The 22,110-nt window shown below is 56.6% G+C and overlaps 1 protein-coding gene across 2 annotated transcripts in view; it reads right to left on the bottom strand.

The window, feature by feature from the left end:
• Positions 1-2,172: 2,172 nt before the first annotated feature.
• Positions 2,173-22,110, bottom strand: part of ABTB2 (ankyrin repeat and BTB domain containing 2) — a 183,666-nt gene continuing 163,728 nt past the window's right edge. The window contains exons 6-17 of one of the 2 annotated variants that reach the window (XM_082626540.1): positions 19,153-19,242; positions 18,472-18,588; positions 16,387-16,483; positions 15,991-16,126; positions 13,953-14,182; positions 12,328-12,506; positions 11,781-11,886; positions 10,931-11,033; positions 10,310-10,400; positions 5,976-6,044; positions 5,171-5,284; positions 2,173-3,800 (exon numbers count right to left, since the gene is read on the bottom strand). In XM_082626540.1, coding sequence (XP_082482666.1) covers positions 3,603-3,800; positions 5,171-5,284; positions 5,976-6,044; positions 10,310-10,400; positions 10,931-11,033; positions 11,781-11,886; positions 12,328-12,506; positions 13,953-14,182; positions 15,991-16,126; positions 16,387-16,483; positions 18,472-18,588; positions 19,153-19,242 — 1,530 coding nt within the window. In that variant the 3' untranslated portion in view covers positions 2,173-3,602. The remainder of the gene's footprint in view (positions 3,801-5,170; positions 5,285-5,975; positions 6,045-10,309; positions 10,401-10,930; positions 11,034-11,780; positions 11,887-12,327; positions 12,507-13,952; positions 14,183-15,990; positions 16,127-16,386; positions 16,484-18,471; positions 18,589-19,152; positions 19,243-22,110) is intronic. The other variant, XM_082626541.1, reaches the window with a different exon arrangement.

The following is a 22,110-nucleotide window of genomic DNA, read 5'->3' as shown; positions in this document are numbered from 1 at the left end:
AGTCACCGGCTTCCGGTCCTCCCTGCATTAACAGGTGACACAGCCAGCTTGGGCTCAGCAGGGTCTGAAGGCAGCAGCCACCAAAGGGCGGGGGTCCCTCCTCAGGCCCCCCTCTTCCTGTGCTGAGCCACACAGATTTTGACTGTGTGAGGGAAGGTTTGCAAACAACTATCCCAGCAGCCCCCTGCATCAGGGGTGTGGGGAACCTGGCCTCGGGGCAGATCAGCAAAGCCCCTGGCGGCTGTCTTTCTAAACACTTTTAAGTATAGTTGATTTACAATGTTAATTTCTGCTCTACAGCAAAGTGATTGTTATATATATATATATAATCTCCTTTTTTGTATTTTCCATTATGGTTTATCATAGGATATTGAATCTAGTTCCTGTGCTATACAGTAGGACCTAGTTGTTGATGCCTTCTGTATATAATGCTTTGTGTCTGCTAATCCCAAACTCCCAGTTTACCCCTCCCCCACTGCCCTCCCCCTTGGCAGCCACAGGTCTGTGCTCTGAGTCTGTTTCTGTTTCATAGATATGCTCATTTGTGTCGTATTTTAGATTCCACATATAAGTGATATCATATGGTATTTGTCCTTCTGTGTCTGACTTCACTTAGTACGATAATCTCTAGGTCCATCTGTGTTGCTGAGTTCTTTTTCACGGCTGAGTAATATTCCATTGTATGTATGTTCCACATGTTCTTTATCCATCTGTCCATGGACGTTTAGGTTGTTTCCATGTCTTGGCTATTGTACATAGTGCTGCTGTGAACATAGGGGTGCATGTATCTTTTTGAATTATGGTTTTGTTTGGATATATACCCAGGAATGGGATTGCTGGGTCATATGGCAACTCTATTTTTAATTTTTGAGGAACCTCCATACTGTTCTCCACAGTGACTGTACCAATTTACATTCCCACCAACAGTGTAGGAGGCTTCCCTTTTCTCCACACCCTCTGCAGCATTTATTGTTTGTAGACTTTTTGATGATGGCCATTCTGACGGGGTGAGGTGGTACCTCATTGTAGTTTTGATTTGCATTTCTCTAATTATTAGCATCTTTTCATGTGCCTATTGGCCATTTGTATGTCTTTGGAGAAATGTCTCTTTATGTCTTCTGCCCATTTTTCGATTGGGTTGTTTGTTTGTTTTTTGATATTGAGCTGTATGAGCTGTTTGTATATTTTGGAAATTAAGCCCTTGTTGGTCACATCATTTGTGAATATTTTCTTCCAGTCTGTAGGTTGTTTGTTTCATCGATGGTTTCCTTTGCTTTGCAAAAGCTTATTAAGTTTGATTAGGTCCCATTTGTTTATTTTTGCTTTTATTTCTGTTGCCTTGGGAGACAGACCTAAGAAAACATTGGTATGATTTATGTCAGAGAATGTTTTGCCCATGTTCTCTTTTAGGAGTTGTATGGTGTCATGTCTTATATTTAAGTAAGTTTTTAAGCCATTTTGAGTTTATTTTTGGGTATGGTGTGAGGGTGTGTTCTAACTTCATTGATTTGCATGCAGCTGTCCAGCTTTCCCAACACCACTTGCTGAAGAGATTGTCTTTTTTCCACTGTATATTCTTGCCTCCTTTGTTGAAGATTAATTGACCATAGGTGAGTAGGTTTATTTCTGGGCTGTCTGTTCTGTTCCACTGATCCATATGTCTGTTTCTGTGCCAATACCATGTTGTTTTAATTACTGTAGCTTTGTAGTATTGTCTGAAGTCTGGGAGGGTTAGGCCTCCTGCTTTCTTTTTCCTCAGGATTGCTTTGGCAATTTTGGGTCTTTTGTGGTTCCATATGAATTTTAGGATTATTTGTTCCAGTTCTGTGAAAAATCTGACAGCTGTCCTATTCCTGGCATTGTGTTCCCGTCCTTCCAGTCCAGCTCAGTGGCACGTAAGTGCTTAACGAATGGGAACACACCTACCCCATTTGACAGAACAGGAAAACTAAGGCCCAGCGAGGGCTGGACCCAGGCTCAGGTACTAAGTGGGGTAGGGCAGGGGTTGGCAGGTGGCCACAGCACAGCTTCCAGCAGGGGTTCTTTCGCTCTGAGACATGGGTGCCCCAAGTAACCAGGGAATCAGCTCTGGGTTCTCTTCCTGGTCCTAAATGGGCTCCTCCCCAGCTCAGAACTTTGGGTAACCCTCTAGCAGGAGCCATGAGGCCAAGGTCATTGTTAACAAGTGTTTATTGTTAATAAAACCATAGTACATTTACAATAAGTGACAACATTAATGTATAGTTACAGTATCGTACAATATTACAGCAATAAAATAACGCCTATTCCTTTGTACATCCAGCTCAAGCAGCTAGTTGAAAATATTTTCCAGGGTTGCAAGCCCCCAGGGGTTTTTCAAGGTGACCGAAGTGACACCTCCTAAAGTGCCTGGGGCTTCTGGTGAATAAATAGTTTCTAAGGTACGGCCAGACAGCTGAAGGTGACATCCAGCACAAGCTGTCCAGAAGGTGCCCCCAGTGTCTGGCCCATAAATACGACAAGGGTCTAGGCCCAACGATGTGTGTCCACCCCAGGAGAGCCTGGAGCCTGCAGAATGTCAGGGGCAGGTAGTGGGGAAGAAGTAGAAGGGCCTCCTCTCCCAGTCCTTCCCTTCCACCCATGCCCCGTCCTTTAAATCCCCAAGACCCGCAGTTCCCAATGGGAAGTGTGGGCCCTGCTCTCCAATCCAAATTAAAGGACTTTTTCACTGGAGAAACTGGACCAGGGGGGGCCGTTTAGGGCTCTGCCTCCAGAGCCCACAGAGGCAGCCTAATTCTAGGCTTGGGATTTCAGCATCGACCCTGAAAACAGCAGCAACAAAAGCTGAGGCCACCAGGCTCCTCCATTGTACCCCATGCCACTCTTGGCTCAGACCAAAAGCTTTAAAGGCATTCAGGGGAACTAACTGCCTTCTACCACTCACTGAGCAGGATGGCGATTCCACCCCCGTCCCAAAGGAGGGCCTCTGTGAGGCCAGACACCAAGAGAATGGACTGAAAATGGACTCAAAGTGACCCTCTGTGCACGATCCCCAGCCCCCTGGAGGCCCACATCAAGTCTTTCAAAGGCACAGCCCTGAATAAGTTCAGGGTTTGGGCAGCCTTTCTGACGTGACATTGAGGGAAAATACCAAGTTTTGACTGAAATGGCCTGGGGCCCAAACAGAACATACATTCTGTACATTCATAAGGATGCCCACACCCCTGAAGAGCCCCAGTTAGGACAGTCTGAGCTGCCTGAGGCCCCGGGGGGAGGGCACCATCTGAAGCTGTGTTGAGCAGAGCTGAATCAGGATCACACGAGGGTGAGTGCATGGCGGCCCTCAAGGTGCGAGCGGTAGATGTTGGGGAGGGGTGGGGGGAAGGGCTACCTTTTGGCCACACCTGCCCTTGGCCCATCACTGGTTGAGCCCGTGGTTAGCTCTGGGCCCGCTCAGGTCTGGCTCCAAGAGGGCCAGCCTCCACCCAGCAGGGCGCCAGCGTGTCCACAGGCCCTGGCTACGTGCTGGCCCAGACACCCCGGGAAGCACTTGTTCCCGGCCCTTCTCACCCGCTAGGATGCCTGGTGACAGAGCCCGGCCCAGAGCCAGCCATCCCCCAACCTCACACACGTGAGGTGACGTAGAGAGAGTGCACGCGCTCGGCCAGGGTGCTCTGCAGGTCCTGCAGTGGGTCCAGGCCCTGCACTTTGCTGCTGCGGCCGTAGATGAGCTGCCGGAAGGAGTCCTGCTCGAGCAGGGCCTTCATGTGCTTGAGGAAGAAGCCCTCGCAGAACAGGGCCAGTTCGGGGGCGCTGTGGATCTGTGGGGCAGGGAGAGGGAGGGGGTGAGACCCACTGTGTCAGCACAGCCCTGCCTGAAACCTCCCCCTACCCTCACCTCCAAATAGTACCCATGGGCTAAGGCCCAGCTTCAAGCCTCAACCTGGGGGAGGCATGTCCTATCTCTTGGGGTGACTGGCCCCTTATCTGAATTCCTTCCATAAGCCTCTCCTTGGGGTTAGACTGATCGGGGTTCAAATCCCAGCTGTGCCACCAGGAACATCCCTGAAATCTTGTTCTTGGCCTAGGTCCCGCTGGTGACGGCCTGTTGAATGCCAGTCATCCCTATTGGATTGGCAGCTCCCTCACTAAGGGCAGGGACTGCCCACTGTGGGATGTCCAGCACAAGGCCCAGCACACGAGTGTTCACCTGGTAAACGCCAGTAACTATTTTAGGTCAACAAATATGGAGTGCCTGCTCTGGGCCAGGCGCTGGGCGCAGGCCTCGAGGCCCAGGTCTGCGATGCTGTCTTAGAGCTGATGTTCCAGTTCAGGAAGACAGGGAAGCCAAGGAACCAACCAGGTCAGGAAGCCACAGACTGTGGTCAGTGCTGTGAGGACGTGAGAGTGGGTGAAGGAGCAGAGAGGTGTGTGACTCGGGGGAGGCCTGGGGAAATCAACAGGGCTTGGGAAGAGCTTTACCGGAGGGGAGGGGACAGTGATGGCAGGAGTTCTGCGGTGGGAGTGAGTTGAGAAAGAGAAGTGGGCCGCGTGGCTGGGTGAAGGCAGAGGGGAGGCATCGGAAGGGGAGATGTGGACGGGGTCCTGGGGCCCTCGTAATGGGCGACAGATAAGGGCTGGGTTTTATTTAGTTTGCAGTGGAAAACCTTTGGAGGGTTTAAGTAGGGGAGTGACACGGTCTTTACACTTTTCCAAGGGTCTTGTGGATTGCAGGTTGAAAGCCAGGAAGTGTGGAGGCCAGGGCAGCAATTGTCCAGGAGAGGGGACAATGGAGATGGAGGGAGGGGGAGGGAGTGCTGATGTGTTTCGGGAGTGTGTCTAGATGTGGCAGAGGACCATAGCGTTTGCTGAGAGGAGGAAGACTAGAGAGGGCCATGCCGGGAAGAAAATCAAGTAGTGCCTGGGGAACTGATCTGACTCAGAGAGGCTCAGCTCCTTGGCCCAGGTCTCACAGCCTGGCACGGCGCGGCTGGGATGGGAACTGGGACCCACCCGGCTCACGGCTCAGCTCCCAAGCTGCGATGCTGCCCCACGGGGCGGCAGTGACGCCAGGCTCCAGAGGGACTTAGAGTGCCCTTCAAAGCTGCCTGGCCACCTGCATTTTCTAGCCAGGCCACAGTGGAGCGGAGTGTGTGTTGGGAGGCAGCCGGCAGGCATCAGGGGTCCTCACCTTGGCATACTTGTAGGTGTTCACGGCGCTCTCCACGCTCAGGGTCTGGGAGCACAGGATCTCGCAGTGCCGCTGCAGGGCGTCCAGCTGGAACAAGCTGGCAGCTGACAGCAGCTGGCAGGAGGCAAAGGAGGCCGTGGGTACGCGTGGCCAGGTCTGTGGCCCAGGCATCAGGGACAGACGGCTGCTCTGTGCTGTGTGCCCTGCTTCCTCCCGACCTCCAGGGCCCTTGCCCGCTGCCAGTCAAGTCTGCCGGCCGAGATTTATTTCTACTCTAGGCTCTCTACGTATTGGCTGGGACACCTCGGGAGGCACCGGATGGGTGACAGACGGTGGTTGGGATTTCTGACGTCAGGAGGCCTTCAACTATAAGCTGCCTGCTCATCTACGTGACCTTCTAGCCAGGTGCCCGGCCAGCAGCGGGTCCATTCTCTGAGCAGTGACCTGGTGAGGGGGAGGCCTCGCTGCCTTGTGATCCTCCTGGGCCTTCCATCCTCAGGGGTGGCCCTTTCTAACCCCGAGGTGTGGCCCGGGAGGCCGGGCTCCGTGGGTGCACAATTTCCCACACTCTATTGGAACGGCGCTTCCCGTCGCCAGAAGAGCAAGGACCAGCAGGGAACCAGGAGGTCCTTGCAGTGGCCACCTTCCTTCCCTCCTCATCTCTCCAAGTGCTGTGTTTCTGAGAGCAGGGTTGAGACCTGGAAGATGTTGCAGGCCAGGGACACAGGCATGGCGGGACTGGGGGCCAGGCTCATGGCCTCCCTGCTCCTCCCCCTGGGGCCGGGCAGGCCGGCCAGGTCCTCACCTCCAGGATGTCGCCCGTGGGGATGTCCATGGATTCTGTTCCCCCGTAGTACAGATACTGCATCATCATCTGTAGGGAGGAGAGGCCCCGTGTGAGCGCCAGATGGACCCACAGCACCACAGTCCTCACCCGGCACCCCCGGAGTGCCACTCCAGGCGCTGCCGGCCTCCTGGTGCCCCCTGACCTCTGTGTGCTGACGTCTGCACCTCCCCCAACTCTCGTCAGACATTTTTGTGTTTTCCCTGGAATGCGTGTGGCAAGCTTCCTTCCACAGAGTGGTTTCACTTCAATCCTCATGACAGACCTATGAGCCCAGGAGGGCAGATACTACTCACAGCTGGGGAAACTGAGGCCAGGGAGGGGGGCTGCCCTCCCTCCCCAGAACCCTTCCAGCTCACCACCAGGCACCGTGCCGCTCGTTTCTCCTTTTACCGAAATTCTAAATCAGGCTGGGAGAGGGGGAGGTGGGGCTCTGAGGGGGCGACTCTGACAGGCCACCCTCAGGATCCCAACTCCTGACCTTCCTGTCGGCGCTAGGCCTCCACATGGAGGTGACAGCCAGATCCCGACTCCCTCCTGGAAAGTTAAGTTGCAGAGCTGGGACAGGGATCTGGTCCAGAGGTCACCTTGCTGACCAGCCCAGGACCTTCAGTATTCTTGGGGGCAGAGGGCCCTGGGACACCACATGAGGTGGCCTGTGGGGAGGGAGGCTACATTTAGTTACGCTGAGGTCTGAGTTACAAGCTCTGCCATCACGCTGGAGACTGGGGAGTTTCCCAGTTGGAAAAAGAAAAATGATTCTCCCTGGTTGGCTGAAGAAGCGGCCCCAGCAAGGAGCTGGCAGGTGTGTAAGTAAACATGGCTCCAGCCAGCACAGTCAGGCTCTGTTAGGACTGGCCCCCAGGCTGGAAGCGGCACCAGAGGGAAGAAGCCCAACCTGGGGGAGCGGGGGGAGTGGGGAGGGCCCACCAGCCTCATCCAGGCCCAAGGCCTGTCCAGGAGACATCAGTCTCTCCCCCTCAGAGGAGCGGGGGCCCCCGAAGGCCTTCCGCGGCCCCTGCTGGAGCTCACATGGCGATCCTACAGTCACACATATGTGTCCATGTGTCGCATGGCTCCAGGTGGTACCGGGCCCACGCCTGGCTTCCTCTGCCATCCCCGTGCTGGGAGCTGAGTGGGTGTTGAGCACAGCGCCAGCAGGACATCCCTGAACGCCCAGGGCTGGGAGCGGGGTAGGTCACATCTGCAGGGATGTGACCTGCTAAGGGATGGCCTCAGGGCAGCCCCCAGGTGAGAGGAGGCCCAGGGACAGAGGCTCGGAGCCAGGCGACAGCCTGCAGCTCCCCTTCCTGGCCTGGAAGGCAGCCTCCTGCTGCATTTGGTAGCTGGTTTTGGCCAGGCCCAGCCATCTGTGGCACGTGCATCTCCCTGAGGTCACTTGAATGCATACGCGTCCACAGAAGTCAGAGCAGAACTGCCCTTTTGGAGGCTGGCTGAGGGAGCTGGGCTGCTGGCAGGCAGCCTGCGGGGCTGGACTGGCTGCCCAAAGGGCTGCTGCCTGTGAGCAGCTGTCAGGACTGGCCCCAGGGGCTGCCGGGCTTCCTCCTGCCTAGAGTGGGCCACCAGGAATGCGACCACAGGGAGGCCACTGATGCTGCAGGGACAGGCCTGGGGTCAAGAGCCACGTCACAATGGCAGGGCTCTCCCCCAGAGGCCTGAGTTTAGTCGGCAGTGACCTTGGCAAGTGTCTAGACCTGTGCTGTCTAATGCAGCAGCCACCGGCCATGTGTGGCTTTTGAGCATTTGAAACGTGGCTGCTCTGAATTAACACGTGTTGTGTCGAAACTGGATTTTGAACACTTAGTGTGAAAAAAAGAATGTAAAACATTTCATTAATTTTTTTATATGTTGAAATGATACTATCTTGGCTACATTAAGTTAAATAATATTATTAAAATTCATTTCACCTGTTTCTTTTTGTTTCTGTGGCTACTAAGCGATTTTAAATCACCTATGTGACCTGCATTATCTTTCTATTGGACAATAGTACTGCTTAGATCCCCTTGGGCCTCTGTTTCCTGTTCTAGAAAACAAATAGTGACCGCCATTTCTCTTCGTGCTGTGAGAGCCAATGAGATGTTTGGGGGCTGCTCTGAAACTTTTAGGCTTTCTTAGGGAGGACTGGCCCTGGATTGATGGCTTCGGGCTCCCCCCAGTGATGGCAGAGCTCTGTCCCTAGAGGACCCTGTGGGCGAGGCCAGTGGCTAACATGCCCAGGCTCACGTGTGCCCCGACGTTAGACCTGTTGTCCCCATCTACCCTCATGACAACTCCAAGAAGTCATCAAGGGCTGCCCGGCCTGTCCTGGAACAGGCATCCTCCCCTGCTGCGTGAATGCAGCCTTGATGGCAGTGGTCACCCGAGCCACACGTGTGCCCTTGCCCCCCCCACTCCCGCCCAATCCCTGCTGCCTTTCTCAGACCCACCTCCTGTGTCAGAGCCTGACCCCACCTCATGCTCCAACTCACCTGGACTTTGGGCTTCTTAGCCAAGTAAGTTTCTAGAGCTGCTCCCCTCCCCAGTGAGTTTGGCTCAAGGGACGGGAAAAGGGGGGAGGGGAGACACCCTACGCCAGACCCTGGGTCTCCACCCCGTTGAGTCGCCGAGTTCCATCCACTCTCCCCTCGCCCACTTCCCTCCATCCTGCTGCCACTACCTGGTCACCATCATCACTTAGCTGGATTTCTCAACAGCCTCCTAACTGGTCCCCTGGCTGCAGTCATGGCCCCTCCAGTCCCTTCCTCACCCTCCAGAGTGAGCGAGGTAATGCAGACGACCATTCCACACATCCTAAGATTGAATCCTGGCTCACTCCTCAGCTCTGTGACCTTGGACAAGTTACTAAACTTCTCTGTGCCTGTGACCCCTCATCTACCAAGAGAGGATAACAAACCTGTACCTCCTAGGCCTGTGCTGTGAAGCTTAACTGAAGAACAGGGGCAAGGCACTTGGAACCATGCCTGGCTAAGTGTCTGTGATGATGGTGACCTCCTAGTAGCTTCCATCTGTCCTTGGGTTAAAGCTCAGGCCCTTCATGCTATGGCTCCTGGGGGCAGCTTCAGCCTCATTTCTGGATGTTCTTCTGAATCGCTGCCAGGACTAGGCCAGAGGGCATTTCCTGGACAGGTCGTGGTCTCTGGCTTTCGGACCCTGTGTGCACTTCTTCCTCTACCTGGAGCTCCCGAAACCTGGCTGGCTGCCCTCGTCCTCCAAGAAACGTCCTCCTCCGCAGCTTTGGGTTAGATGCCCCGTCCTGCTCTCCCAGTGCCTTCCCCACCACACCTAGACCATTACTTCATAACCCTGCCTCGTGGAAGGCAGGGTCCCCGTCCCGTGTACTGCCGTCTCCGCAGTACCCGTCAGTGACTAAATGCTAAATAAATGACTATAGGGAACATGAGAGAGGGACCAAACCCTTGTAGATGGTGGCTCCTCATGCTTCTGTGAGGCTGTGAGCTCTCCCGTTAAGTCACAAGCCTGTCCTGTGCAAGGCCAGGTCCTGGACCCACCCACCAGCTGCCTCTTGGCCTCAGTCTCAGCCCCTGAGGGTCATGCCTGCAGTCTGGAGATCACTTTCTAGAAAGGAGCTCCCCACCGGGGCTCAGCGTAGACCCCAGCCAGCCTCCTCCTCCAGACCCCGCCTGCCACCCCTGGTGGCCAGCCTGTGGAGTTTCCATTACGCAGCCTCTGAGGTTCTCCGAAGCTTAGAGCTCGAAAGCCCCGACCTTGATCTTCCACACCCAGGATGGGCTCACCATAGCTTTTCCTGCTTGGCCGGCATGGCTGGGGTCTGATGCTCGGGAGGAGTGATGTGACTTACACCAGCGCACGCGCACGTCACCCTCCACCCACCAGGGTCTTGTTAAAATGTGGGGTGTCTGGGCTGGGGCCTGAGGTTCTGCATTCCCAACAAGCACGCGGGCAACGTCTGTACGCTGGGAGCTCACTCCGGGGAACGAGGACTCACATGCTGCACGCGTGGTGTGCGCCTGTCCTTACACGTCCACCAGTCTGCCCAGACCCCTCACCCAGTGGTTAGAGCTCAGGGCCCACGAGACAGGCTCTGAAGCTACAAAATCACAATGGAACGGCTACCTGTGCCTGGGAAAAACCTAGATGCTCCAACCTGACCAACAGAACACAGAAGGCACTGGGGACGGAGGGGAAGATTATGACCGACTCACGGCTGCTCCTGCCCAGACGGACGAGCCAGGGTGGGGCTCCTGGGGGGAGGGGCCTCCCTTGAGAAGCGTGCAGCGCTGCGGCCCACATACCTGAAAAATGTGGTACTTCACGTCGCTGATCTCAATGGTTTTGCTGCTGTCGCCATCGTGCTCTGACTTATTGGTCATCAGTGTCTTGAACCTGGAGCCAAGGAGATGAGACGGGTCGGGGCTGGAGCGTGACTGTCACTCCATGGCCGCGTGGCAATGGCACCATCCGCCACCTGACTGGCCACCAGGGCACGGGAGCGTTTTAAAAGTTACTGCCGTGCTCTCAAAATGATGCTCAGCGAGGCGAGTGACGTTTTACATGGTCCAGGCGGCTGGGCTGAGCCCCGTCCTGTCCCTACTGCCCCCAGACGAGTGACTGTGACGCCTGCAGCTGGAAAACGGACTTTTGTGCCAGAACATTTATGTTTTCTAATAATCAAAGGCAGCAAGTTGGCCAGAAAGAATACAGCCTCAGAGCTCCTCTTGGAGAACTCTGGGTCCCATCTCGACTGTCCCTCTGTCAACTTGTCCCGTGCCCGCCGTGGGGCGGATGGGGCCTCCGCGCTCCGTGACCTCCCTGTGGGGGGGCAGAGGCTGTTCTCCAGCCTGTCCATCACCTTGTATCCACATGAAGCTGCCCAGCCTCCCGGCAGCTGAGACTTCATTATCCAGGTTGCCTACCTGTTAGAAGCTGTCACCAGCAGGACTTTATGTGCATAAAACAGCTTTCCTTCCACAAGGAAGGTCACGTCCGACATCTCCTTGTTGTTCAAAAAGTGAGGATCTGCCAGTAGGGAAGGAGAGGGGGTGACTGAGGAGCCTGCCTCTGGGGGTTTCTTACATGTGTGTTGGGGGCGGATGGGGTGGGGAATGTGGAGAGTAGAGAAACTGAGGCCAGGCCATGGCACTTGGGAAGGGGAAGAAGGACAAAGAGGAGAGGGAGAGGAAAAGGGGAGGGGAGGAGGGGAGGGGAAGGGAGAGAGGGGAGGGGAGAGAGGGGAGAGGAGGGAGGGGAGAGGAGGGAGGGGAGGGGAGAGGAAAAGGGGAGGGGGGAGAGGAAAAGGGGAGGGGGAGGGGAGGGGAAGGGAGAGAGGGGAGGGGAGGGGAGAAGAGGGAGGGGAGAGGAGGGAGGGGTGAGGAGGGAGGGGAGGGGAGAGGAAAAGGGGAGGGGGGAGAGGAAAAGGGGAGGGGGAGGGGAGAGGAAAAGGGGAGGGAAGGGAAGGGAGAGAGGGGAGGGGAGGGGAGGGGAGAGGGGGAGGGGGAGGGGAGGGGAGGGGGAGGGGAGGGGAGGGGAGGGGGGAGGGGGAGGGGAGAGGAAAAGGGGAGGGAAGGGAAGGGAGAGAAGGGAGGGGAAGGGAGAGAGGGGAGGGGAGAGGAAAAGGGGAGGGGAGGGGAGAGGAAAAGGGGAGGGAAGGGAAGGGAGAGAAGGGAGGAGAAGGGAGAGAGGGGAGGGGAGAGGGGGGAGGGGAGGGGAGAAGAGGGAGGGGAGGGAGGCCTGGCAAGCGCGGGTGGCCAGCGGGGAAGGCCTCACCTAGCCTGGCCGGCAGGGTCTTGCGGAGCTCGGGGATGCTGGGGATAGGACTGCTGCCGTAGCAGTGCATGAAGATGGCAGCCAGCTGCTGGATGACAGAGTCGTTCTGTGGGGGGAGAGTCAGGGAGGGGCCATGAGCTCAACCCCCCATCCTATGGCCGTCTGTTTACAGCTCCTGCTACGTCAGGCCAACTTCAGAAGTCCAGGCCAGGATCAGGGCAGCCGCTGCCTTCTGCTCCTCCTGGAGGAGGCCTGGTGAGGGGGGCCTGTCCCTTCAACACTGAGTCCCCAAATCGCTCTTTTGGCTGGGCTCCAGCCCAGACAAATCCATGGCCTCTGCAGCCAGGAGGTATGCGTTTGCGTGTGGGGTGGGCGTCCACCCGCGTGCGTGAAGGTGCCTGTGTCCATCTGTCCGTGGGAGGGGTTGTCCCTGTGTCTGTCTGCCTATGCGTCAGTCTCCGTGTCCGTCCCATGGTCTGCTGGGGCCGCGGGCTCTGGAGCCTGGGTTCTCTGAGCCTGGGGCAGGGACCTGCCCGGAGACACTCACCTTGCTGGTCTTGAGGATGTCGAACATGAGCTGCAAGCCCTCGGTCACCAGCTCCTCATTGTATTCCTCCTCCTTGATGGAGCCGAAATCCCGCAGGAGGCTCTGCACCACCGAGTACCGAGACTGGGAGAAGGATGTCCTCAGAGACTCGATCCAGACGTGCAGCTTCCAGGGGACGCCTGGGCCCGGGCAGGGGAAAGGCAGCAGTCACCCCTGGGCAGAGCGCTCCCTGCGGGGGCCACCGAGCCCGCCTCCCAACGAACCCCTTCCTGGCAGGCTCTCTTGCGATGCGCCCAGTGTCTGCAGAGCAGGGGGCAGCCCCCAGCCCCCTCGGTGTAGCCAGTAAGCAAAGCTTCCGTTCACCCTGACGGGCCTCCCTGAGACATCAGAGGGCTCCCCAGGTTCGTGTCAGATGAGGTGGAGGAATGCCTCCGGACCAAGTGCAGGGGAGCCCGAGCTCTGAAAATCCACAGCTCAGCCTGGGGACGTTCAAGCGCCATCCCAGCACACACTGGCCCCACTCCTTGTTGGGCCCCGGACTTACTTACTGGGGGAGGCCCCATTATAATTACGAGGGGTAGCCCGGGAGACTCGGATACCCGGAGGATATGCAGGGTGCTTGGGGACCCAGGGGCTCCCTGCCTGTCTAGAAGCCTGAAATCAACCCCGTCCTATCGCAGAGGGCTTTTCCTAGCGCCCAGCTCACTGGTCTGTTTGTGCACATCCAGTGTCACGTAATTACTGGTTACCAGCTCCCTGGAGTGTGTTGGCGGGGCCGCAGAGCAACTTACAACTACTGTGTAAAGATCACGACAAAAACTAGTGATGTTTCTGATAATTAGAGGGGTTGCTTCTTACTCCCCCACCTCACCATGGGTTAAAAAAGGACTGCTGGCATTCCCTGCCCCCCATGATGACGTGCGTAACGTTAGCATCCCTGGTTGACTGACTGTATGTAGGAGCCCATTTCACAGAGAAGATCACTGAGGCTGGCTTGCCACAGAAGGGCCATGTGGCCTCCTGCTGCCTTGGCCCAGCACCGGGCGTTCGTGTGTCACGGCCCCCGGGAGAGTAACGATGCTGTCATCGTGCACTGAGTGCTGATGGTGAGCTGGCACTGGGCTCTGAGCTGCATGTGACGACACCACATTCATAGAGGAGGATCATCAGCACCAGCGAACGTGGCAGGGCCAGGCTCTCACCCAAGTCTGTCTGTCTGACCAGCCTCCTGGGAGGTAAGGAGGAGTCGGCAGGCTTGCAGCTCCAAGGAGGTGGGGAGGTTGGCTGGGGGACTGGAGAGCATCTAGCTGACCAGAAATGTAGACCCCTAATGCTACAGATGCTCCCAGAGCTACACATCCCAGGACTTGAGCAGGGAGGTTGGGGGACCTGAGGGCACAGGGCTGGGGTGAGGCTCTTGAGACACATCCCCACGGAGGACTGTCCGAGGCTCAGGGCAGCTCCTGTCCTGGCTGTCAGTCACCAGGCCCGGGGGAACTGAGCCCCACCGCATGCTCAGCTACCTGGCCCGCTCCTGGCCTGAGGAGCAGCAGAGCGTGTGTGTGTGTGAGTGTGTGTGTGTGTGTGTGTGTGCGTGTGTGTACCTGTACGCTGCAAGGTCTCACCTAGTGCCCGCAGCTCCATGGTGATGTCCACGTAGCCGTGCTCCGCGCTGTAGTACATGGCCTCCTGGAGGGCCTTGGTGCGCGTCCGGCTCAGCCTCACGGGCCCCTCGCTGCCACTGCCCTGGCTCGACGCATCGCTTTCCTCCACGCCCTCAGCCAGGATCTCCTCCAGGGACAGCACGTCTGCCTTGGCCTGCTGCGGCTGTGTCAGGAGCTTCCTCAGGACGTTCCTGTGGGTAAAGGGACAGAGGGTGATGCCTGAGGCTTCCGCCACGGACGGCACCCGCCGAGCTGCCTTCTGGCGCCCCGTGGTCTAGATGGGCAGCTATGGGGCATGTGCGGGCACAAAGGGCTCACGGTCTTCCCCTCCCAGGCAGGCTGGGTCAGGGCTCCCAGCGACCCCCATCCCTGGCCACCTGGCTGAGTAAAGGGGAAGGTGCAGGAGGCCTCTCCCTTCTGCCATCCAGGTAGTGCCGAGAGGTCGTGGGCTTTGAGACCAAGCAGGTTCTGCCATCCTGTGTGATCTCGGATAGGTTGTTCTACCTCTCTGAGCCCTGACGGCTTTGTCATCTGTAGGACAGGGCACCTCCCAGTTAACGTGAGGCCAGTGTGATGACATCAGATGCAGAGCCTGATACCTAGCAGTCGTCCTAATAGCAGTCAACTTTACACATGTAAACGTGTCCGAAACATAGGACATGCTTATACTCATTTCTCCCTTTCCCTCCATTAATAAGAATGAAGTGGAGCTGCATTTTATACTGAATTCATTAACATACACAGATGTGTAGCACACTGGATGCCCGATGGAGCACGTTCCCATGTACCGCTGCATTTAACCTGAGCCATCCCAGGTACCTCGCCATTCGTGGGCGATGACTACACCCTGCTGGCGGTCACTCTGAGCAGGATGAAGACTCAGACCCAGAGCTTCAAGCCCCAGGCTCGTTCTGTCACAGCCTGTGGGTGGGGCTCTGGGCAGGCTGCAGCAGGGCCAGGCCCACAGGTCACCTGGGGCTGAGCCTCCTCCCAGTGGCCCTGCACACCCCTCCCCCACCCCCTTCCCACCCCTCCCCCGCCACCTTCCCCTACTGTGTGATGGAGGCCTGGCGGGGACCCCCTCGAGGGACCTGGGTCATCCCGCTGTAGCTCTGCCAGTTCAGCAATTTAACAGAGCACCCAGTCTGGCGTGAGCTGGCACGGGACAGTGAGCACCCACCGCGCCCACCCAAGGGAGCCCGTGTTCCAGAGAGAGAGTGGGAAGCCGATGAGCAGAGGGGCAACTCCACGCGGGGTGAAGAGGCCACAGCGGGGGGAAAACGCGGGCACTGGGCGGGGTAGAGAGGCCTGGAGGCCGTGCCCTGCGAGGTGGTGCCTGAGGGCAGGGCTGGTGGAGATGGGTGAGAGCGGGGGCCGGGCGCAGAAGGCGGGGAGAAGCCCGCTAGGGAACGGGCCACAGCGAGGGCACAGTCTGGGCTTGAGAACGGGAAGCAGGTGTCCCGCCTGCCCTCTCTGCCTTCTACTCACCTCTTCCCTGTCTCCCTCTGCCCCCTGAGCTGCCTAACGGCTCTGCTCTCAGCCCTGCCCTCTCGCAGCCCCGGCCCCCGCAAAGCAAGGTCCACCATCTGCTCCTGGAGCGAGACGCGATCTCCTGAAGAACCACCAGCGGCGTCTTCGGCCTGCTGTGTGGAAGCCCCTAGCACCCCAGGCCACTGCAGGCACCGGAGAAGCACCCCAGGCACGGGAAGGGATGGGGTCCTGGGTGGCTGCAGGGTGGAGAGCCTTACGGGGCAATGGGAGGGCCTGCTGCAGTCCCACGTCTGCCAGGAACTGGCTGTAGGACCTCTAAGCAACCCAGCGTCTCCGGGCCTCCAACATCTGGGGCCCCCGTGCTGCCTGAAGCCCTGTCTTCTTTCCGGCTGGTGTGCGTGCAGCCATCCCCAGCCCCCACCTCTGGAAGGACCTCCAGGCCTAGTTCTTCTGCTGAGAGCCTGCTTCAGGCCCCACAGCACACAGGGCAGGAACCCCGGGCGGGTACCTGTGGCCATGGGCGGCTGAGTGGCTGAAGCAGTTCATATCCTCGTGGAGGGAGGAGGCCATGCCGTTGGTTTCAAGCATGCTGAGGAGGGGGTCGGCGCCCCGGCTGAGCAGCAAGCTGACCAGCTCGTAGTTCCCTGAAAGACAAGGTGGACCAAGGATGCTTCCACCGCCCGTGTCACTGCCCCTCTGCTGGGCCTGCCTGGGCAGTGAGTGTGGCAGAAACACGGACGATGGGGTGAAGGGGAGCCCCTGGGACCCAGAAGGAGGGGCTTCAAGGCTCGCCACAGGGATCTGCGTGCACAGCTCAGCCAGGCTGGGTGACACCGTGGGGAGGGGCAGGCGGACTCGTGGGGCAGTAGGGGACCCTCACTGGGCAGGGCCGCGGTGTACCTACCGGCTGCAGAAGCCAGTTGCAGGGGTGTCTCCGCGTAGCTGTCCTCGCCACCGGTCACTGCCGAGCCCTCCACGTGGGCACCGGCGTCCAGCAGCAACTTCCAGGGCACAGGGAGGACACTTCAGTGTGGTAGGGAGTGTCTGGGGCATGTTCAGGGGAGGCTTTGGGGAGGGGCCTGTAGTTCCCTCCTGGGGCATGTGACCAAGGACCGGCTCACCCAGGCATCCAGGCAACCAGAATTTTAGAACTCCTGGTTACCTTCAGGGCTCTAAGTGTCTAGAATCTTCACCTCCACTCCTGTGGCCTTGGACCAAGCCCCTAAGCTATAGGGACCTCTGAGCTATTTCTCCCGTTCAAACAGTTTCCTACAAACTGGTTGCAGTGATCTTTGTAAGAACTCACACAGATGAGCAGAAAAGAAGGCACCACCCCCCAATCAACCGGGGGAAACGGGGGCTCTGGAGGCAGCAGAGGTAGTGGGAACGGCAGAGGTGTTAGAGCTGAGTGCCAGTGCTGGCCACACACCAGTGGGTGACCTGGGGCAGGTACCTCAACTCCCCAAACCTCAGTCTTCCTCATCTGGAAAATGCAAAAGAGGCCCGCCTTGCAGCCTTGCTGGGGATGAAGTGAAACGGTGCTCACCTCTCCATAGGGGCTCAATGACTAGTGGCTTTTAGGGTTCTCATCAGAGAGGTTCGGTGAGCTACCCAAGGCTGGGAAGTGCGGGGCTGGGGAGGGGCCTCCCTGTCTGGGACACCAGGTGGCCTCTCCCCATTCTAGCAAGGGCACGTCTTGCAGGGGACAGAGGGAGCAGGGCTAACAGATACCAAGCACTTCCAGCTGAGCCGGCTGGCTTTGCCTTGGGGCAGGGGTGGGTGACTTCAGCTCCATCTCACCTTTCCTGACCGGCTGCTCTGGAGGGAGCCGCCTTCCAACCCTCCCAGGTTTCCGGACACCAAAGCCCCCTCAGAGCCCGTGCTTGGCCGGCTAAGGCAACGCCGCGGCCCCGTCACCTGGAGACCAGGTCCGAGGGGCCCAGGCTGACCTCTCAGCCTCCCCACAGCATGGAGCATGGGGGTGGCTGTTGGTGGGAGGCTCCCGTCAGGCAGAAAGGGCACCTCTACCTGAGCCAGTGCGCCAAGGTAGAAGAGGAAGAGGCCTGCCCGTCAGGGTGAAAATGGGCACCAGTCCAGGTGAGTCCAGGGCACAGCCCTGCAGGCCAGTCTGGGCTAGCGTGGAACTCTGCTCAGGGCCTTAGGAGGACGCGCACCAAAAAGCAGGCAGGATGTGGCAGTCAGCCCACTGACCACCATTTACTGCATCCCTCCTATAGGCCAGGCCTGGGTGCACAGCGATGAATAGGCCAGACATGACCCCTGCCCTCAAAGGCCCGGCAATCTAGCAGACAGCAAGGGTGGAATACGAACTCCCAGGAAGGAGTCTGGAATCCTGTGGGCCTGTGGCCTAAGGAGTGAAGGAGTCTGGGAGCCGAGTGGCAGTGTCACCATGCCCCATCCACAGCTTCCACTTCTAGGCCTGAACCCCCTCCTCACGCCAGCCACAGCTACTGGGACCAAGGTGGGCACAGTGTGGCTTGGCTTGACAGGCGAGCTGTGCCAATCTGAGTCCTCTTTCAGGAACTGGGGAGCTGAGAGACTACGCCTGCTACCGGGGAGGGGCTACCGGGGAGGGGCAGTACCGGAAGGACTGCATGATGTTTAGAACCGGCAGAACTCATGAGGGAGTAAAAACAGCTACGGTTGGAAAGATTACTGGAGGAGAGAAACGGAGCACACCTGCACAGATTCCAGATTCCAGCACGCCCCAGGACCCACCCACAGATGCAGAGACGCCAGGCAGGCCTGGTGCTACTTGGGCCTGCATCTTGCTCCCTAAAATTCTCACATGTATCCTCACACTGAAGCCTGCTCCTGGAGGCAGACCAGGTGGGTGTTTGCTGACCAAGTGAGCTACCGTTAACGAGCGCCTCTGGTGTCTCTGACTCCAGGCTGCTGCTCACACAGGTAAGACTGGGGCTACGCCTGGGACTCAACCCACTCAGCAAGCTGGGGGCATGTTGCATACCTGGCAGGAGCTCACCTGGACCACAGAGATGTGTCCATGCAGCACAGCAAATGTCAGTGAGGTCCAGTGCCGGCTGTCAGGGTGGATGGAGGGGTGCCTGGGAGAGTTGCTTGGAACCTGGAAAAATACCACAAATGATCAGTGTTTCCTAGGTCAGTGACATTCCTGGGCAGGTGACACAGGTGCCTGAGCTAAGGGGAGCCCTGCAGGGATGGTGACTAGGAGTCAACTCAAGAGCTTTCTACGTTCGATTGGCAATGTCTGCCTGGAGTACCCTGTGGGAAAGGCTCAAAAGGATGTTCAATTAGTGATGTCTGCCCTGGGCAGAGAGATGGCAGAGAGGGAACACTATGCCTCAGAGGAAGGTAGAGCTAGAAGTATCTGGGGATGGTGGGGATGGCTGGGGATTAAGTTGATAAAATGGGAAAGGTGCTACAGTAACAGAATTACAGCCATTCTCTCTGCTCGACTCCCCTCTGAGCTCACTTCCTCTCTGACAGAAAGTTCAAATCTTGAGGAAAAACCCTCTTTGCTAACTGTGATCTCTGTGCATCTTGCGTCTTCAGTCCTCTGAGACACGTCTAGTTGTCCAAAACATCACAGCTAGCATGGATGATGAAGACCCTGGGGTGTTCTCTTGCTGGGTTAGGAGCCCGGTGCAGCCCTTGGGGGCTTTCTCACCTGGATGTCCAAGTTTGCTCCAGCATCAATTAACATCTGGACCATCGCTTCATCCCCAGCAGCACAGGCATACATCAGCGGCGTCATACCCTACATGAACCAAAGGCAGATGCTAAACTGTCTGCAAACAGAACATGAGGACACGTGTTCCATAGGTGTCTGACCCAGAAACCAGATCCAGGTCTTCCTGCTTGACCAGCTGCTCATCCTGAACAATCCTGTGTCTTGTGCTGAGCAAGACAACCTGCCCCTCCTAGGCCCACTGGACGTATGACACCTGAAGGATGAGGAGGGGACATTTCCATGAGCACTACAGGTGGCCAGAAGGGCAAAGGGCACAGGCCCTAGGGCCAGACTCCGGTGCAAAGGCTACTTCTGCTGTAAACTTTGTACAAGTTACTTGTACTCCTCTGTGCCTCAGTTTCTTTATCTTTAAAATGGGAATAACAACAGTATCTACCTCATTGGGTTGTTGTAAAGAGTGTGAGTTACTATGTATAAAGTGCTTAGTACAGCTAACTAAGGATGAGCTAACTAATTACAACAACACAACACCTCTATCACTGCTACTGTGTTACACTGCCACATCCAAACCCACCCCAGGCCCCGTGCTGGTGAGTCACCGTGTGAAGTGGCTTACATGCATGTCTCATTTAATGGCCATACCATCCTTTAATAAGGATGGTTCTGTTGTTGTGCCCACTTCACAGGTGAGGAGCAGAGAAGGGGATTAACTTGCCCAACAGTCACACAGTAAGTAAGAGGATGAACTCAGCTGGAACCCGGGCCTGCCTCAGCTGCGAAGCTCTCCCCTGAGGCATCTCACGGAGGGTGGAGAGGTTGACTTTAACATCTCGTGCTGTGAGCAGTTCCGAGCTTTTCTGAAAGCTGAGGCCCAATCCCTCCCTGAGTTTAGGTGGGCGATTAACAGAGCTGCCTCCCTGGCGGGGAATCTCCTCTGTGGCCAGTAATAGCAAAGGCAGTGGTGGAAAGTGTTATTCCACAGCTGGATGCTGGCAAGCGATTGTCTGGAGCCCCGCGATGTTACTTATGAGGTTATCTGTGTGTAGACAAGATCTCCTTACCTCATAAATCCTTGCCTAGTGCCCAGAGATAAAGAAATGGCCCGAGATTAATCATGGGTGAGAGGCCTTTTTACCCACAGATCATTCTGCAGACACTGAGGCTGAGGGAACAAACAGGACCGAACATTTAGAGAAAAGCCCATGGCCACCGAGTGAGAATCTGACTTTGTTTTATTCCCCTTGGCACATGCTTGACTTCTTTTTTCTCCACACATCTGTACATGATTTGGAGTGTAAACCAGGCTACAAGCCTTCTAAGGAGAAACTACTTTTTTTGTGTTGGCCCCTCCCCACTGCAGGTACCTAAAGAGGCTAAATCAAAAGAGGCTGATTAACAGATTTCAGGGATGATCATCATCGTATCAACAACAAAAAACTGAACGAACATTTATTGAGCATTTACTATGTGCCTGATGTGAAAGCCTCACGATAACCCTACGGGCCGGGTACTTTATTCCCACATCTTAGAGGTGAGGGGACAGGCTCAGAGGGGTGCTTGTCCAAGCTGTCACAGCTATGACAGGAGGACTAAACTCCAGGTCCGTCTGAGGCTTCCCCACCGCACTGCTGGAGGAAGATGATGACCCCCAGGATGAAAGCCCCATAGCCTGCATTGACAGAGGCACCTCGGGGAGATCCCAGGACCCAGCCTGTCGCCTCCCTGAGCTCAGCTGCAGCATCCCTGTCTTAGCACGTGCCCGACTGTCCCTCCCCGATGCTCCTGCCCCCAGCATCTCCTTTCCCTGGAATGCCTTCCCCACTCCTCTCCATTGCATCCGACCACCCCTCACTCCAGCTTGGCTCAGATCCCCCAGGAGGAAGCCTTCCCTGGCTGCTCAAGCCCGACCTGTCGAAGTCCACTTTGGCTCGGGTTCGCCGGGTGCCTCATCATGCTCTCTACCATGCTGTCATCTCATCCGAGAGGGCTATGTGACCCTTCAGCTGGCATTTAACTTCCCTCATGCTTCTGTGTGGGTTTCTAAACCCATATAGGAAATCCATCACCTATACATTGCAGAGCTCACAAAACTACATCAAATACACAAACTGCATCTTCCACAGCGGTGAAGAGCCTGGGGCTGGACCACTTGGGTTCTTCTAATCCCAGCTCTGCTCCTTACTAGTTGTGTGACCTCTGTACCTCAGTTTCCTCATCTATAAAATGGGGATGATACCTGCATCATAGGGCTGTGGTCAAGATTAAATGAGTTACTCCGTGCAAAGTGCTTAGAACAATGCCTGGAACACAGTGAGAGCTATATAAATGTTAGCTATTCACAGAAGCAACAAAAAACAAAGCGAGCCAAAAAACTCAAGTTAAATTCTACCTAAAATTGTTAATTGCCTCCAACACTTCCTATCCCCTTTTCTGGCTTCATTTAACGCCTTAGCACTTTTCACTAACATACTCTGTATTTGTATTTGTGTGTGTGTGTGTGTGTATGTGTGTGTGTGTGTGTATGTGTGTGTGTGTGTTTCTTAGTATCTGTCTCCTCTAATGTTAACCCGTGAAGGCAAGGATTTCTACAGGCCTGGAACGTGGCAGGCACACAGGATGCTCCAAATACAAGTCTCAGTGATTATGATCTAGAGCTCGCTATCAAGCTGACTCCTCTGGACTCTTTCCCAGCCCTGCACCCTATGGGGCAGCCTCCAGCCTTCCAGTGAGGGGAAGCAGAATCCCCGTTACAAAGGATTTCCAAGGGGTGTTAGGGAAGTCTCTGAGTTGACATTCTACCTGGATGGCAGCCCATATCTTAGAGCACAGAGCTGAGTGGGCGGGTCTCAGGTTTGGGACAGAAGGGACTGTGCCACCGGCTCCAGTGGTCACGAACCCCTGTGGACTCTGGTCCTGAGCCTGGCTGGCGGAGCG

Source organism: Mesoplodon mirus (assembly GCF_964341445.2).
Source record: "Mesoplodon mirus genome assembly, chromosome: 7".
Taxonomy (NCBI): Eukaryota; Metazoa; Chordata; class Mammalia; order Artiodactyla; family Ziphiidae; genus Mesoplodon; species Mesoplodon mirus.
This window is presented reverse-complemented; position numbering and strand designations above follow the sequence as displayed.